At 40.5% G+C, this 16,092-nt stretch overlaps 1 protein-coding gene across 6 annotated transcripts in view; it reads left to right on the forward strand.

Moving 5' to 3' along the window:
* Positions 1-16,092, forward strand: part of LOC100413659 (uncharacterized) — a 36,883-nt gene that overhangs the window by 3,351 nt on the left and 17,440 nt on the right. For all 6 annotated transcript variants that reach the window (XM_078362055.1, XM_078362054.1, XM_078362059.1 and 3 more), the window contains exon 2: positions 1,007-1,099. In XM_078362055.1, coding sequence (XP_078218181.1) covers positions 1,007-1,099 — 93 coding nt within the window. The remainder of the gene's footprint in view (positions 1-1,006; positions 1,100-16,092) is intronic.

Here is a 16,092-nt window from a genome sequence, read left to right on the forward strand (position 1 = left end):
AGCTATGGTTTGTAGTTTGTGGGCTATGGGAGAGGCTTGAAAGAAAGTCATTTATAGAATGCATGGTGAAGAAAACTAAATTTAGTAATTGGTTAGGTACAGTAATGTAGTTTCTGAATTTGTACAATAAAGGTGAAGATTTTCCCTTTATGTAATCAGAGGTTAATTATCAGTTTATAGTTGTTTAAGCCTAAATTTTCTCTGAATGTAGTATTTTTTTAAAAATGCCACACAAAACAAAAACAAAATCAAGATGGCTGCAAACTAGGAAAAGACTAACATCAGTAATGTTATGTCAGAAGTTTCAAAAAAAATAAAAAATAAAAAAATAAAAATGCACCTGAGTTAGATATATTTTTTTAAAGTAGGAATCCAGGGATTAGAGACGTCTATGTCTAATTGCCTGACAATTTTTTTTTCTCCTGAAACCACACTTATTTTCACACTCCATGGGGGACTGATTTTCTGCTGCATTTTTCACCTGTATCCCAAGCAGTGTCTTAAGTCTTAACCCCCATCCCCCATTTCTTCAGCCTCACTCTGGCTTGCAGTAAAATACTAAATTTCCAGTTTCTTCTAGCTTTCCTAAATGCCAGCTTTTCCTCCCTAATTCACATTATCACCTATTTGTCCTTTAGTGCACTTTTTTTATGCCATATTTTAATTATTTTTGACAAAATATTAAATAGCACTTTTAAGAAGATTTTTTATTCATTTGTAAATATTTCCCAGGAAAAGGAAACAAAGAATAATCCCTGACACTTTATTATAGAAAATACCTGTCTCTTCCTTTTATCTTCTCTAGGCACAGAGATCTTATCAGAATGTTTTTGGGTGAAGGTTTTGCTGTGGAAAAATATATTGGGTAATGTGTCCTTAGCCACCATTTAGTTTTTTCCTTGTCTTGGGTTTCAGTACAGTCTGGGGATAAACAAAGATGTCCAACATGGTTCTGTCAGCCAAAGTGCCTAGTGATTATCAACTTCTGGGTTATTTTTTCCCATAGGATGACCTGAGGTACGGAGTGTGTCCTCTCAAGGGAGCAAGTGGATACCCTGGGGCTGACAGGAATCTTCTGGTGTACTCTTACTTTGAAAAGGTAACCCTTTGAGACATCAAAATTGCCTTCACCCAACCCAGCTTTCATTTCTTGGAGGGAGACACATTGCTGGTTGGCCAATCAGATGCTGGTATTGAGGGGAAAACACAAAAATAATTTCTGCTCCCTGGATTATCTAAGGGGGCAGAAAAATAGTAAAATAAATATAGTTAAAGAACAATAGTGGGGGAAAATTTGTTACCAAAAAATAAAAGTGAAAAATTTGTTACCAAAAAAATAGTATTCCAAAAGACAAACAACAACAACAAAACTGACACCAGTGAGATGGTGTAACAGCTTGCAAAGTAAAATGTACCTGGGGCAGTCACTGGGACATAACGCAGTGTCTTCTGAATGGATGATTCTTTTTTTTTTTTGAGATGGAGTTTCGCTCTTGTTACCCAGGCTGGAGTGCAGTGGCACAATCTCAGCTCACCACAACCTCCGCCTCCTGGGTTCAGGCAATTCTCCTGACTCAGCCTCCTGAGTAGCCGGGATTACAGGCACACACCACCATGCCCAGCTAATTTTTTGTATTTTTTTAGTAGAGACGGGGTTTCACCATGTTGACCAGGATGGTCTTGATCTCTTGACCTCATGATCCACCCGCCTCAGCCTCCCAAAGTGCTGGGATTACAGGCATGAGCCACCGAGCCTGGCCAAAAGTTCTTTTTTTTTTTTAAGAGATGGGGTTTCACCATGTTGGTCAGGCTGGTCTTGAACTCCTGACCTCGTGATTTGCCCACTTCGGTCTCCTAAAGTGCTAGGATTACAGGTGTGAGCCACTGTGCCCGGCCTGCTACTTTTGCTTTTCATATTGAGGTATAAAATGCAAGCACCTTAAAATTGTCTTCCCTTATATGAACACTGTTTGCATAATTTTGCTGGATTTTTCAGACACTTAGTTTCAACAACCAAATGAATAACTCTTAACATGGAAATTGAATGTTTATTTTGAAGATGGAGTTTTGTTCTGTCACCCAGACTGGAGTGCAGTGGTGACATCTTGGCTCACTGCAACCTCTGCCTATGGAGTCCCAAAGACTCAGAGCTAAGGCCAATATTGAACCTGCAAAGGGGGTTTATGAAAGGCCCAGTTAGTTTTTTTATGGGAAGCCTCTCCTGCAGATGTCCCAGGCTGCTCACTGCAGCCATGGAAGCAGCCTTTCTGTGGAGAGAAGCTACAAAGTCCTGGAAAGGTGGAGGCCCACAGGCAGTTAAGGTTAAGATGCAGTTAAGGTTAAGATAAAAGGGGTTTGGGAGGATCTTAATGACAGTGAAGTTGTTGCTGTTTTAAGGCAGTTTCTATACTTTGTGATTTATGCTAAATATTTATGCTAAATAATTTGAATTCCAAAAAAGTATTGCAACAGGAGGAATACCAACTATAAAAACTTTAAGAATTGTAAGTTTAGGCAGGCAAGAGCTTTCTTTCATACAGTGGAAAATACAAGATTAGCAAGACGGTGGGAAGGGAATGGCTGTTAGAGAGTGAAGAAATCACATTTTAGATCAGAGAATGTTTTACCCTGAAGTCAGCATGTTCTTTGGAGGGGCAAATAATGAAGTTGTAAGTTGGCTCAGATTGAGGTTAGCTCAAAGTTTAGGAGCCCATGTAAAATTTTATTTAGACCACTGAAGACAAATTTAGCTGGTTTTTTTTTTTTTTTTGAGATGGAGTCTTGCTCTGTCACCTAGGCTGGAGTGCAGTGGTACAATCTTGGCTTACTGCAAACTCTGCCTCCCAGGTTCAAGCAATTCTCCTGTGTCAGCCTCCCAAGTAGCTGGGATTACAGGCATACCACCATGCCAGCTAATTTTTGTGTTTTTAGTAGAGATGGGGTTTCACCATTTGGCAAGGATGGTCTCGATCTCCTGACCTCAGATCTGCTGCCTGGGCCTCCCAAAGTGCTGGGATTATAGGTGTGAGCCACCGCGCCCAGCTGCTTTTATCGTTTTTAAACTAATTAATCAGAGTTCTTTCATATCACACACACAACACAGATCCCTGAACAGACAGACAGAAGGTTCAGTAGTTGTAAGGTTTTTCCTTTGTCAGTTTCTTAATTGAATTACTAGCTTCAGGGTGGATCCCAGGGCCAGAAAAACATGTAGTTTTTATGGCTTAAATGTAAACACAGCTGGAAGGCAAAACAGAGCCTCCAAAACCAAGAGTTCCATTTTAAAATTAGATCTTGGATCTAAAAAGAGAATCAGTTTATTCCCATGGAAATCTTATTTCTCAGTTGGGTGTGGGGACATCCCCATACTTCTGTGTGGTTAAGAGTATATTTCTCTGCCCAGGTACAGTGGCTCACACCTGTAATCCTAGCACTCTGGGAGGCGGAGGTGGGCAGATTACTAGGTCAGGAGTTCGAGATCATCTTGACCAACATGGTGAAACCCTGTCTCTACTAAAAATACAAAAATTAACCAGGTGTGATGCTGCACACCTTAATCCCAGCTACTCAGGAAGCTGAGGCAGGAGAATCACTCGAACCTTGGAGACGGAGGTTGTGGTGAGCTGAGAGCTTGCCATTGCACTCCAGCCTGGGTGACAGAGCAAGACTCTTGTCTCAAAAAAATGAAAAGAAAAAAAAAGAGGCCGGGCGCCGTGGCTCACGCCTATAATCCCAGCACTTTGGGAGGCCGAGGCGGGTGGATCACGAGGTCAGCAGATCGAGACCATCCTGGTCAACATGGTGAAACCCCGTCTCTACTAAAAATACAAAAATTAGCTGGGCATGGTGGTGCGCGCCTGTAGTCCCAGCTACTCGGGAGGCTGAGGCAAGAGAATTGCTTGAACCCAGGAGGCAGAGGTTGTGGTGAGCCGAGATCGCGCCATTGCACTCCAGCCTGGGTAACAAGAGCAAAACTCCGTCTCAAAAATAAGAAAAGAAAAATGATTTCTCCATAACCGCTATTAGCCATCTTCAAAAGTATATTTCTTACTTTTGTAAGAAATGTTGTTGGTAGTTGTTACATACCAAAGTTCTTTCATATGTGAAATAATTTCTGATACTCCTGAAAGTAAAAAATGTCAGGCAGTGAATATAAAACAGAACAGAACCTCAGATTTTGAGAGCGATCTATCCACTTTCCTTTTTTTTTTTTAAAGATGGGGTTTCACAATGTTGGTCAGGCTGGTCTTGAACTCCAGACCTCAGGTGATCTGCCCACCTTGGCCTCCCAGAGTGCTAGGATTACAGGTGTGAGCCACTGTGCCCCGCCACATTTTTTTTCCACTTTCAATTTCTGGGGTTTCATGAGGAGAAAGGGGTGTTTCCCAAACAGGATCTATGGTACCTCCTCTGTTTTTCCCAAGGAGTTCCAGGCTATTAGAGCTTGAGTATCTACTTATAATTAAGGCTGACTTTTAAGCATAGTTCTCTTTTTAAAAATCCTTTTAAATTTCTTATTACTAGACTTTAGTCAGGTTAATGGCCAATATCTCTGGCTTTTGAACTTTGCCAAAAGTGACCTCACAGGTTTTCTGAGAAAGGAAAACTGAAGACGGTTCCTGGAGAAAGAGAATCAACAAATTGTAACAGTCACCAAAATATCAAACAAAAAAGTACTCATTCCTTAAGGTGGAAATTGAACCCTGAACCTGGGCCACCATTGTGATGGTGGAGACCAAGAGAAAGTACTGTCACATGGGTACAAGGTCAAGGTTCCAAAGACATGACTGACCAGTTTGCTGGGCCATCTTGAACCTATGAGGTCCTAGGCCAGCATTCTGTCCTGAGGTTCCCTCAGGATATGTAATGACAGAACAATACAGAAAGACATTTATAACACAAAGTACAACAGATTTGTTACCGCTTAAGACTAGTTTCACAAATGTATTTTCTTTTTTTTATTTATAAAATTTCCTTTATTTATCTACAGCAATAATATGAGCTTACAAAGGGACCCATGACATCTTTTTAATCTTGCACAAGCACTGCAGCAAGGTTAATCCTGTATGTGAAAACTTCTGAGCAACTATCTCAAAGTCTACATGTTATATAACCTGCTGAGTTTTCTGACATTGTAATATTAGATACAAGATTTCTGAATAACTCTTTACATTTATAAATTCTTCTATAGCTTTAATAAGGTCCATCATTTTAATAATGATATTGGCTACAAGAATAATGATCATATTGTTTACCAAATGATTTACCATTTATAAAGCAACAAATTTTCCAATAAGAATTAAACTGTAGTTATAGCATCTGAAATTATTAGAAAATTATATTAGTGTGGAAATATGTTCATGATATATCACTGAGTGAAAAAAAATCTGGCCACCAAAAATGTAGTCTGTCCATTTTGAATATGTGTATATTACATGTAATTGTATAATGTTAACTTGGATAGGCAAAATTCTTGGTATTGAATTTAGGATGTTTTAAGAATTATTAAAAAGATATATTTAGTGTCTGCTTTTTGATAGCGTGTTTTCATGTAATGCTTAATATATCAAAGTCAACCATTCAAGATTTATTTTATTGGGTGATACTATTTATTGACTGTGTTCTGAAATGGCCACAGTGTTAGGAAATGTGATGTGAGTTTTATTTGTGGACTAAGGATGAAATAATCATATTATGCTAATATACCTTTTATTATAAATGACTAAAAATTTGGATATATAACTGATGTTTTACTATACAAATTACAGAGATAATATAATTATATCATTATTAAATAATTAGGAAATGAAAATAAGCAAAAGTCACCCATGTTCCCAGTTCTCATCTCCCAAAGATAATTATAACTAGCTTTTTATTTTGTACTCTTCCCATTAATTAGTTTCTAGTGTACTTTCCCCTGTAGCTGAAATTAAGCTGAGAAAAAAGGAATAGTTCCTCCATCCTTTTTCTCTCTTCCACTCTGTCTCTCTCCTGTACTGTGTATATATACAAATATGTATGCATATATATATAATGTACATAATATATATAAAGTACAAACACTATTGTGCATATTTTCAAAAATACAAATGTATTTTCAAATTAACAAAAACTTTACAGAGGAGATAAACAGTGACTTTTACCATTCATTCAATCAGTTTGCATATATAGAGAGAGGCCAGAATTCTGATTGGTAAGAAATTTGTATCCTTTCGCCAGCATGTCAAGCTTCTGAATTCCCTGTCCCTGAGTGGCCCTATTGACGTGGTTGGTTGTACCACAGCCCTGTGGGCCAAGCCACAACACAAAGGAAAATTATCTTATTTCATTTTTACCAGAGCAAAATATGTGTGACAAAATATAGACATTAGCCTCTCTACTTAGCAATCAATATCAAACTGGTAAGCCTCAAACGTGCCTCCAGTTGGGCCCTCTCGTCTTTAATTCAACCTCTGATCAGGAGTTTCAACTTACGGTCTCTGGGCAAGATGGTCATCCTGAGTAATGGGAAAGATAATAAAGGAAAAGGAGAGGAAAAAGCATTGACTGTGGGAGGACTGAGAAAGCAAAGAGCTCAGGGAGGCCAGAGAAAGACCCACCAATTGAAGGGACAATGAAAAGTTCAGGCGACCGCTTGTTGGTAGCAAAAGGATCTTTTCCAACGGTTCCATCAGCTCTCAGGTTTTTTTGGTTTGGAGAGGAAAAAGCTCTCCATGTTCCATGTCCTGTAGGTGCCTAATTCTGTCACCATAGCTACCAGCAAAGACTGCAGATTAATAAAAAATAAAAGCAATTAACATCCTGGAGTTCCAAACCAGTGCTTAGCTTAGAGGGACTTTACTGAGAGGGGTGTCTAAGCTTCTAAATCTTAGAAAGGACTATAACCTTCCTAAGTTGGGCATCGAATCCAAGTTCAATCAAGCATCCTTGCCTAACCCAAGCTGTATTAGGAGAGATTATAACTCCCCTCAGTTGTGCCTCTAACCCAATCCCATTCTTTACTCTGGTAAATACACCCCACTCACCCCAAAATCAGCCATTAGTGCACACAGATGATTTTCCTTTGGGTCAGAGGTCTCTCCAATATAATCCCTCTGTGGTTGCCAGAAAAATGTTACCAGAAAGAAGTCCTGACCCATACCCAAAGACAGGGTTCTTGGGTCTTACACAAGAGTGAATTCAGGGCAAGACATAAAGTGAAAGCAAATTTATTAAGAAAGTGAAGAAATAGGCTGGGTGCGGTGGCTCAAGCCTGTAACCCCAGCACTTTGGGAGGCCGAAGGTGGTGGATCACCTGAGGTTAGGAGTTCGGGACCAGCCTGGCCAGTATGGTGGAACCTTGTTTCTGCTAAAAATATAAAAATCAGCCAGTTGTGGTGGTGGGCACCTGTAATCCCAGTACTTTGGGAGGCTGAGGCAGTTGGATCACCTGAGGTCAGGAGTTTGAGACCAGCCTGACCCACATGGAGAAACCCCGTCTCTTCTAAAAATACAAAAAAATTATCCAGGTGTGGTGGCACTTGCCTGTAATCCCAGCTACTTGGGAGGCCGAGGCCAGAGAAATGCTTGAACCTGGGAGGTAGAGTTTGCAGTGAGCCGAGATCATGCCAGTGCACTCCAGCCTGGGTGACAGAGTGAGACTCCTTCTCAAAAAAAAGTAAAGAAATGAAAGAACGGCTTTCTCCATAGGCTGGTTGCCCTTTTTTACGGTTATTTCTTAATTATATGCTAAACAATGGGTGGAATATTTATGCCTTTCCTTTTTAGACCATTATGGTGTAACTTCCTGTTGTTGCCATGGCATTTGTAAACTGTCCTGGCACCGGTGGGCGTGTAGCAGTGAGGATGACCAGAGGACACTCTCATCACCATGCTGGTGTTGGTGGGTTTTATCCCGCTTCTATACTGCAAGCTGTGTTATCAGCCAGGTCTTTATGTCTTGTATCTTGTGCTGACCTCCTGTCTCATCCTGTGACTTAGAATGCCTGACCATCTGGGAATGCAGCCTAGGAGTCTCAGCCTTATTTTACTCAGCCCCTATTCAAAATGAAGTTGCTCTAGTTCAATACATGTCTGACAGAGTTTATGTCTGGCTATGTGATAGGTAAGAAAAGAGAGCACCATCTAAGTCATAATGGAAAGGGTGTTTCTTTCCATAAGCTGTTTCTGGAGAACTCAGAGGATGAAGAATTTTATTAATCACAGCTATTTACCAAGGTTATCTATATAGGTCATCTTTCCCTACCTCTTTTTTTCTATACATTTCTTCTATTTGACTTTTCCTGGGTTGTATTTTTTATGATAAACCGGTAAACATAACTAGAGTGTTGTGCTGAATTCTGTGAGTAGCTCCATCAACTTACTGAACTCGAGGAAGGTCGTGGGAGTCTCCAGTTTTTAAACAGTAGCTCAGAAGCTAGGTGAGCCTATGAGGTTTGTGACTGCCATCTGCAAAGCAGACAATGTTGTGAGACTGAGCCCTGAACCACGTCTGTGCTGACTCTGGGTGGTGTCAGAATTCAAATGTTAGACATTGTGTTGGTGGTGGAGAATTGCTTGGTGTTCAGCAAACTACAGATTTGGTGTCAGAAGAAACATATCACAGAAGCCTGGCCTGGAATGGAACTCTGGGTGTCTGGGAATGGGAGGCTCTACTGACCTGTACACAGGCTGTCACACTGCCCATTGTCCTGGGATTCCTGGTCTCTTCCTAGGGTGTTATAGGAAGGGAACCCTGATGACAGACCTCCTTTCCCCACAGCTATCACCTCAGGATTCCTATCCACTCACAAACACACACACTAGATATTGACATGTCCACACCCCTCCCAGGTCTAGTCATCACCCTCAGGAATTTCACCACAGCATTTTTGATTATAGCGTTTCTTGCCAAAAACCCACAAAAGTGTCTACAAGTCTCCTGGCATATCCCCACCCCTAGACACCGAATCTACAGTAGCAAACTTGTTTTCTCCGCCAGCCTAGAGTTCTGGAGCACCTGTTCATAATCTCATCTGCCTGCATGCACACAGAAAAAAATTAGAGTACAGCCACACTTGGGCCACTATTTGTAGTGCAAACAATTACCAATGATATTGCACTCTTCCTCACCCATGGGCTTTCTTTTTTTAACGTTTCTTTTTGGTTCACATGTACACATACAAGTTTGTTATGTGGGTAAAATTGTGACATGGGGGTTTGGTGTAGATTACTTTGTCACCTAGGTACTAAGCATAACACCAAGCAAGTATTTTTTCTGATTCTCTTTGTCCTTTCATCCTCCATTCTCTACTAGGCCTCCACGACTGTTCCTTCTTTGTGTCCATGTGTTCTTATTATTTAGCTCTTATAAATGATGACGTGCATTGGGTTTTGTGTTTCTGCATTGGTTTTCTAAGGATAATGGTCTCCAGCTCCATCCACGTTGCTGCAGAGATGTTAATATTGGTGTTATTTGTTTTATTGTCACATATTCATGATATTTATGTACGATATTTTGTTTTTATTAATTTTTTTTATTTTGCAGACAGTGTCTCACTCTGTCACACAGGCTGAAGTGCAGTGGTGCAATCTTGGCTTATTTCAGACTCAAACTTCAAGGCTCAAGGAATCCTCCTACCTCAGCCCCATTAAGTAACTGGGACTGTAGGCACACACCACCAAGTCTGACTAACTTTTCTGTTTTTACTTTTTGTAGAGATGGGGTTTTGCTATGTTGCCCAGGCTTGTCTTGAACTCTTAAGCTAAGGCAATCCACCTGCCTCAGCCTTCCAAAGTGCTGGGATTACAGGAATGAGCGCCATCGCCCGACCATACCATATGTTTTTCAGTCTAGGCTACCATTCATAGTCATTTAGGTTTATTACATGTGTTTGTTACTGTGAAACAGTATTGAAATGAACATGCATGTGTGTGTGTCTTTATGGTAATTTATATTTCTTTCTTTTTTTGTTTTTGAGACGGAGTTTCACTCTTATTACCCAGGCTGGAGTGCAATGACGCGATCTTGGCTCATCGCAACCTCCGCCTCCTGGGTTCAGGCAATTCTCCTGCCTCAGCCTCCTGAGTAGCTGGGATTACAGGTACGCACCACCATGCCCAGCTAATTTTTTGTATTTTTAGTAGAGATGGGGTTTCACCATGTTGACCAGGATGGTCTCGATCTCTTGACCTTGTGATCCACCCGCCTCGGCCTCCCAAAGTGCTGGGATTACAGGCTTGAACCACCGCGCCTGGCTCTTTCTTTTTTTTTCGAGATGGAGTCTCACTCTTCTCACCCAGGCTGGAGTGCAGCAGCATGATCTCAGCTCACTGCAACCTCCGCCTCCTGGGTTCAAGCAATTTTCCTGCCTCAGCCTCCCAAGTACCTGGGATTATAGGCATGTGCCACCACACCTGGCTAATTTTTTAGTATTTTTAGTAGAGATGGGCCAGGCTGGTCTTGAAATCCTGACCTCAGGTGATCCACCTGCCTCGGCCTCCCAAAGTACTGAGATTACAGGCATGAGCCATCACACCTGGCCTATATTTCTTTGAATATATATATAATTAAGAAGTTGCTGGGTCAAATGGTAATTCTATTTTTAGTTCTGTGAGGAATCGCCACACTGCTTTTCACAATGGCTGAACTAATTTACACTCCCACTAGCAGTGTATAAGCATTTCCTTTTCTCTGCAACCTTGCCAGCATCTGTTATTGACTTTTTTTTTATTTTGAGACAGTCTCACTCTGTGACCCAGGCTGGAATTCAGTGGCAAAATCTCAGCTCACTGCAACTTCTGCCTCATAGGTTCAAGTGATTCTCATGCCTCAGCCTCTCGATTAGCTGGAACTACAGATGTGCACCACCACGCCCTGCTAATTCTTGTATTTTTAGTAGAGATGAAGTTTTGCCACAATGGCCAGGCTGGTCATAACTCCTGATCTCAAGTGATCTACCTGCCTCAGCCTCCCAAAGTGCTGGAATTACAGGCATGAGCCACCATGCTCAGCCTGTTACCCACTTTTTAACAACAGCCAATTCTGGCTGGTGAGATGGTATCTCACTGTAGTGTTGTTGTTTTTTTTTTTTTTGCATTTCTCTAATGATTAGTGATGAACTTTTTTTTTTTTTTTTTTAAGATGGGGTTTCACTGTGATGGCCAGGCTGGTCTTGAACTCCTGACCTCAGGTGATCCACCCACCTTGGCCTCCCAAAGTGCTAGGATTATAGGCGTGAGCCACTGCACCCGGCGTGATGAACATTTTATAAAATAATCTTCTTGGCCACATGTTTGTCTTTTGAAAACCAACTATTCATGTTTTTGTTTTTGTTTTTCCCCCTTTTCATGAGTTTTTTTTTTTTAGCATGTGTGTTTTGTTTTGAGACTGAGTCTCACTCTGTTGCCCAGACTGGAGTGCAGGGGCAGATCTTGGCTTACCAGAACCTCCACCTCCTAGGTTCAAGGCGTTCTCCTGCCTCAGCCTCCCGAGTAGCTGGGATTACAGGTGTGTGCCACCATACCTGGCTAATTTTTGTATTTTTAGTAGAGACAGAGTTTCACCATGTTGGCCAGCCTGATCTTGAACTCCTGACCTCTTGATGCACTCGGGTCAGCCTCCCAAAGTGCTGGGATTGCAGGCTTGAGCCACTGCACCTGGCCTGCTTGTTTTTTTCTGGTAAACTTATTTAAATTCCTTATGGATTCTGGATATTAAATCTTTGTCAGAAGCATAGTTTGCAAATATATATATTTTTTATTTTGTAGGTTGTCTGTTTAATCTGTTGATAGTTTCCTCTGCTGTGAAGAAGCTCTTTAATTAGGTCCCCAATTGCTTTTGGTATCTTCATCATAAAATCTTTGCTAGTTTCTATGCCTAGAATGGTACTTCCTAGGTTATTTGTCTTCCAGTTTTTTTTTTTAAGTTTTGAATTTAAGTCTTTAATTCATCTTGAGTTGATTATTTATTTGTTTGTTTATTTATTTGAGACAGAGTCTCACTCTGTCACCAGGCTGGAGTGTAGTGGTGCCATCTCTGCTCACTGAACCTCTGCCTCCTGGGTTCAAGTGATTCTCCTGCCTTAGCCTCCTGAGTAGCTGTGACTACAGGTATATGCCACCATGCACAGCTAATTTTTGTATTTTTAGTAGAGACGGGATTTTACCATGTTGGTCAGTATGGTCTGGATCTTTTGACTCATGATCTGCCTGCCTTGGCTTCCCAAAGAGCCGGGATTACAAGTGTGAGCTACCTTGCCCAGTGAGTTGGTTTTTATATATGGTATAAGGAAGCGGTCCAGTTTCAATCTTCTACATAGTGCTGGCTAGTTATTCTAGCACCATTTATTGAATAGGAAATACTTTCCACATTCCTCTTGTCAGCTTTGTCAAAGATCAGATAGTTGGAGGTGTGTGGCATTATTTCTGGATTCTGTATTCTACCTGTCTTGGCCTCCCAAAGTGCTGGGATTACAGGTGTAAGCCACCGTGGCCAGACTTTTTTTTTTTGAGACAGGGTCTTGCTTTGTCACCAGGCTGGTTCCACAATAGTTGGACTAATTTGCCTTTCCATGAACAGTGTATAAGTGTTCCTATTTCTCCACAATCTCACCAGAATCTGTTTCCTGACTTTTTAATAATTGTCATTTTGACTGGTGTAAGATGATATCTCATTGCATGATTTTGATTTGCGTTTCCGTGATGATCAGTGATGTTGAGCTTTTTTTCATGTTTGTTGGCCATGTAAATGTCTTCTTTTCAGAAGTGCCTGTTCATGTCCTTTGCCCACTTTTTGATGAGGTTATTTTTTCTTGTAAATTTGTTTAAATTCCTTGTAAATTCTGGATATTAGTCCTGTGTCAGATGGGTAGATTGCAGCCTGGGTGACAGAGTGAGACTCCATCTCAAAAAAAAAAAAAGAATACATATGTATCTTCTAATAAAATTATTCCGGAAAACTTTTTCTTTCTTTTTTTGAGACAGAGTCTTGCTCTGTCACCAGGTGCCAGGCTGGAGTGCAGTCGTGCGATCTCGGCTCACTGCAACCCCTGCCTCCCGGGTTCAAGCAGTTCTCCTGCTTCAGCCTCCCGAGTAGCTGGGACTACAGGCATCCACCAACATGCCTGGCTAATTTTTGTATTTTTTAGTAGAGACAGGGTTTCACCATGTTGGCCAGGATGGTCTCGATCTCTTGACCTCGTGATCTGCCCACCTTGGCCTCCCAAAGTGCTGGGATTACAGGTGTGAGCCACCGTGCCCAGCCTCCAGAAAACTTTAAAAGAATCACTTAAATTGCTTGTTAGTATAGTTATAAAATTGACAGAGCAGTGGCAAAAATAGATTAAAGTTACATAAACTCTGGGATTTAAGTTTTTCATAAGTAAACTTAGGAAAAACAGAACTAGAAATACCCTAGTGGCATAAAGAACAGAATTCTATATAAGGTTGTCTCCCTACCCCAGTTCTGTTCAGATTCACCCCTTTTGAAGGCCTTATTTATATCTGGCCCATTCTGGAGTCTTGCCTTACAGAACTGATTTATAAAGATCAGAATTTTGGGCCAGGCGCGGTGGCTCACACCTGTAATCCAAACACTTTGGAGGCCAAGGTGGGTGGATCACCTGAGGTCGGGAGTTCAAGACTAGCCTGACCAACATGGTAAAACCCTGCCTTTAAAAAAAAAAAAAAAAAAAAAAAGATCAGAATTTTGGCTGGTAAATAAATTCTGCTGTCTTTCTGGAGCTGGTGCTCAAAATTTTCTGCAACCAAAAAGCAGATAAATAAACTATACATTTTAAGATTGTTTTTTTTTTTTGACCAAAATGCAGTGAGTAAAGATCTTATTTTTTAAAAATTTTGTATTGAAACCAGTGCTTAGAGAAACATTCTGTTTAGCAACTTGTTTTCTATTTCTACAGATCCAGTATTTGCTCCACAAGTCACAAACAAGTAAATATAACCACAAAAAAAGTCTTAAACTCTTTCTGTGCCCCTCTCCTCTGTCTATATTTGGCTTTTATTCTATACATTAAAAAAAAAATCAATGACAGAGAAACAGGAAGAAATAATAATGCTGGGCCCTTTATCTAAATTCTGAGAATTATTGAACACTTAGTATCAACTTCCAAGTTGTCACGAGGATTAAATCCCGTAACGTGTGTAATGTGTTACGCCCAGCACAGTGCTCTGTATCGTACTCTTGAACACATAGTACCTGCTTCATAAACATTGCATTAGTACATGTGTACATGTTGTTTTTCAAATGCAGGCTTGTTCCAATATTGCTGCCTTCTGTTTTCTCTGTAAACTTTAAAGAGCCCAGCAAAGAGGCCGGGCGTGGTGGCTCATGCCTGTAATCCCAGCACTTTGAGAGGTTAAGGCAGTGGATCATAAGGTCAGAAGTTCAAGACCAGCCTTGATGGTGAAACTCCATCTCTACTAAAAATACAAAAATTAGCTGGGCGCAGTGGCAGGCACGTGTAATCCCAGCCACTTGGGAGGCTGAGGAAGGAGAATTGCTTGAACCCAGGTGGCAGAGGTTGCAGTGAGCTGAGATTGTGCCATTGCACTCCAGTCTGGGTTACAGAGTGAGACTATGTCTCCAAAAAACAAAAACAAAAGGAGCCAGCAAAGAATATGATACTTTAGGATGGAGATTGGTTGTCTTTATTTGTACCGGAAGTATTTGTGGTGTGACGGGAGTGCTGAGTGTAAGGGACTCTGTTCTGTGCCTGCTTTTTCTAACTAATGCTAATAATGAGCCCAGGGGGAGCAACATGAGCATTGACAGGGGACTTGTTTGAAACACCCATTCATGGATCCTTTCCAAACCTGCAGAATCACATTACATAGAGTGGGACCAACATTACCAAGGGATTTTTAAGTTTATTAAAGCTTGAGAGGCAGTGCTTAGCTAAGTGGTTATCATGCGCAGGCTTCTCATTAGGATCACTTGGCCAATTTGCAGAAATCTTTTTTTTTTTTTCCAGCTAAACATGTCTCAGATCAAGAGCTTTGTCTACTCTTTCTCTTGGAGTCTCATGCATTTAGTATTTGCAGACCTTTACTTCTCTACTTGTGTTCTGCCTTACTAATGAGTTTAACTACTTTTTAAAATTCTAATGATAGTCAAGGATCTATGCAAAATATTTCTTTCCTGTGTACCATAGCCGTCTCTACATTCTCTACATCATGGCTTCTTATATGCCATGCAGAATTTCTCCCATGAATTTATGATCTGTAATATTAAAAATGTTCCCATTGTGGCTGTTGAACATGGAAGGGTGTGGATACTCAAGATTCCTGTTGGGGGAAAGCAGGGGTTTACACGGAGAATATGTAATATCGAGGTTCCATCTGTGTTTTCCATTAGCTCTATGCAGAACAGGATTAAATTTCTGAATTATTATTTAAATAGGATGGCATTTATTACCTAGAAAGTCCTGAAAAAAATTGAGAGGTACCTGTTCTATAGGGTGCTAAAGAAAGACTTACTTAAAATTGTTATTGAAAATTACAGAACATTGGAGATATCCGTATCCTGAACTTTACATAGAACTGATGTTTCTGCGTGATTGAATTCAGACTATGATATACTTTTTGAGGGGCAATATCTAGGAGATGATGCTATGTTCTTCTCTGTGCACCAGCACACCATAAAAATTTGTCCTAGTGTGGTTGATACTAATTATTTACTGGTTCGAAAGCTTTCTGATATTTCTTACACTACAGAGTTAACTATTATTCTTGTCATTATGAAGTATCTTTATGCAGCTAATGTGCATAAGGCACCACATTTAATCTGGCAGCTGCCCTTTTTTCTTAGGTTTTCTTTGCATATATTTGTCCTTGGAAAATGAAGGCTCTTATCTTTGTTTACAGGCCAGAAAAATCAGATAAAACACAGGCTCTTCCACTTAGTGGATGTTTGGCAGAATATTCTTTTTGGGCCAAAAACATTGGCATTACTAGTGAGCTTGTTAGAAGTTCAAAAAAACAGACTTCATTCCAGATCTTCTGAAAAAGAAGTCTACACAAGATCTGCAGTTTATCATACACTTTAAAATTTGAGAGGTGCTTTCTAACTCAATGTCTCTTTTTTTGTCTGAAAAA

This window comes from Callithrix jacchus, chromosome 22 (genome assembly GCF_049354715.1).
Source record: "Callithrix jacchus isolate 240 chromosome 22, calJac240_pri, whole genome shotgun sequence".
Classification (NCBI taxonomy): Eukaryota; Metazoa; Chordata; class Mammalia; order Primates; family Cebidae; genus Callithrix; species Callithrix jacchus.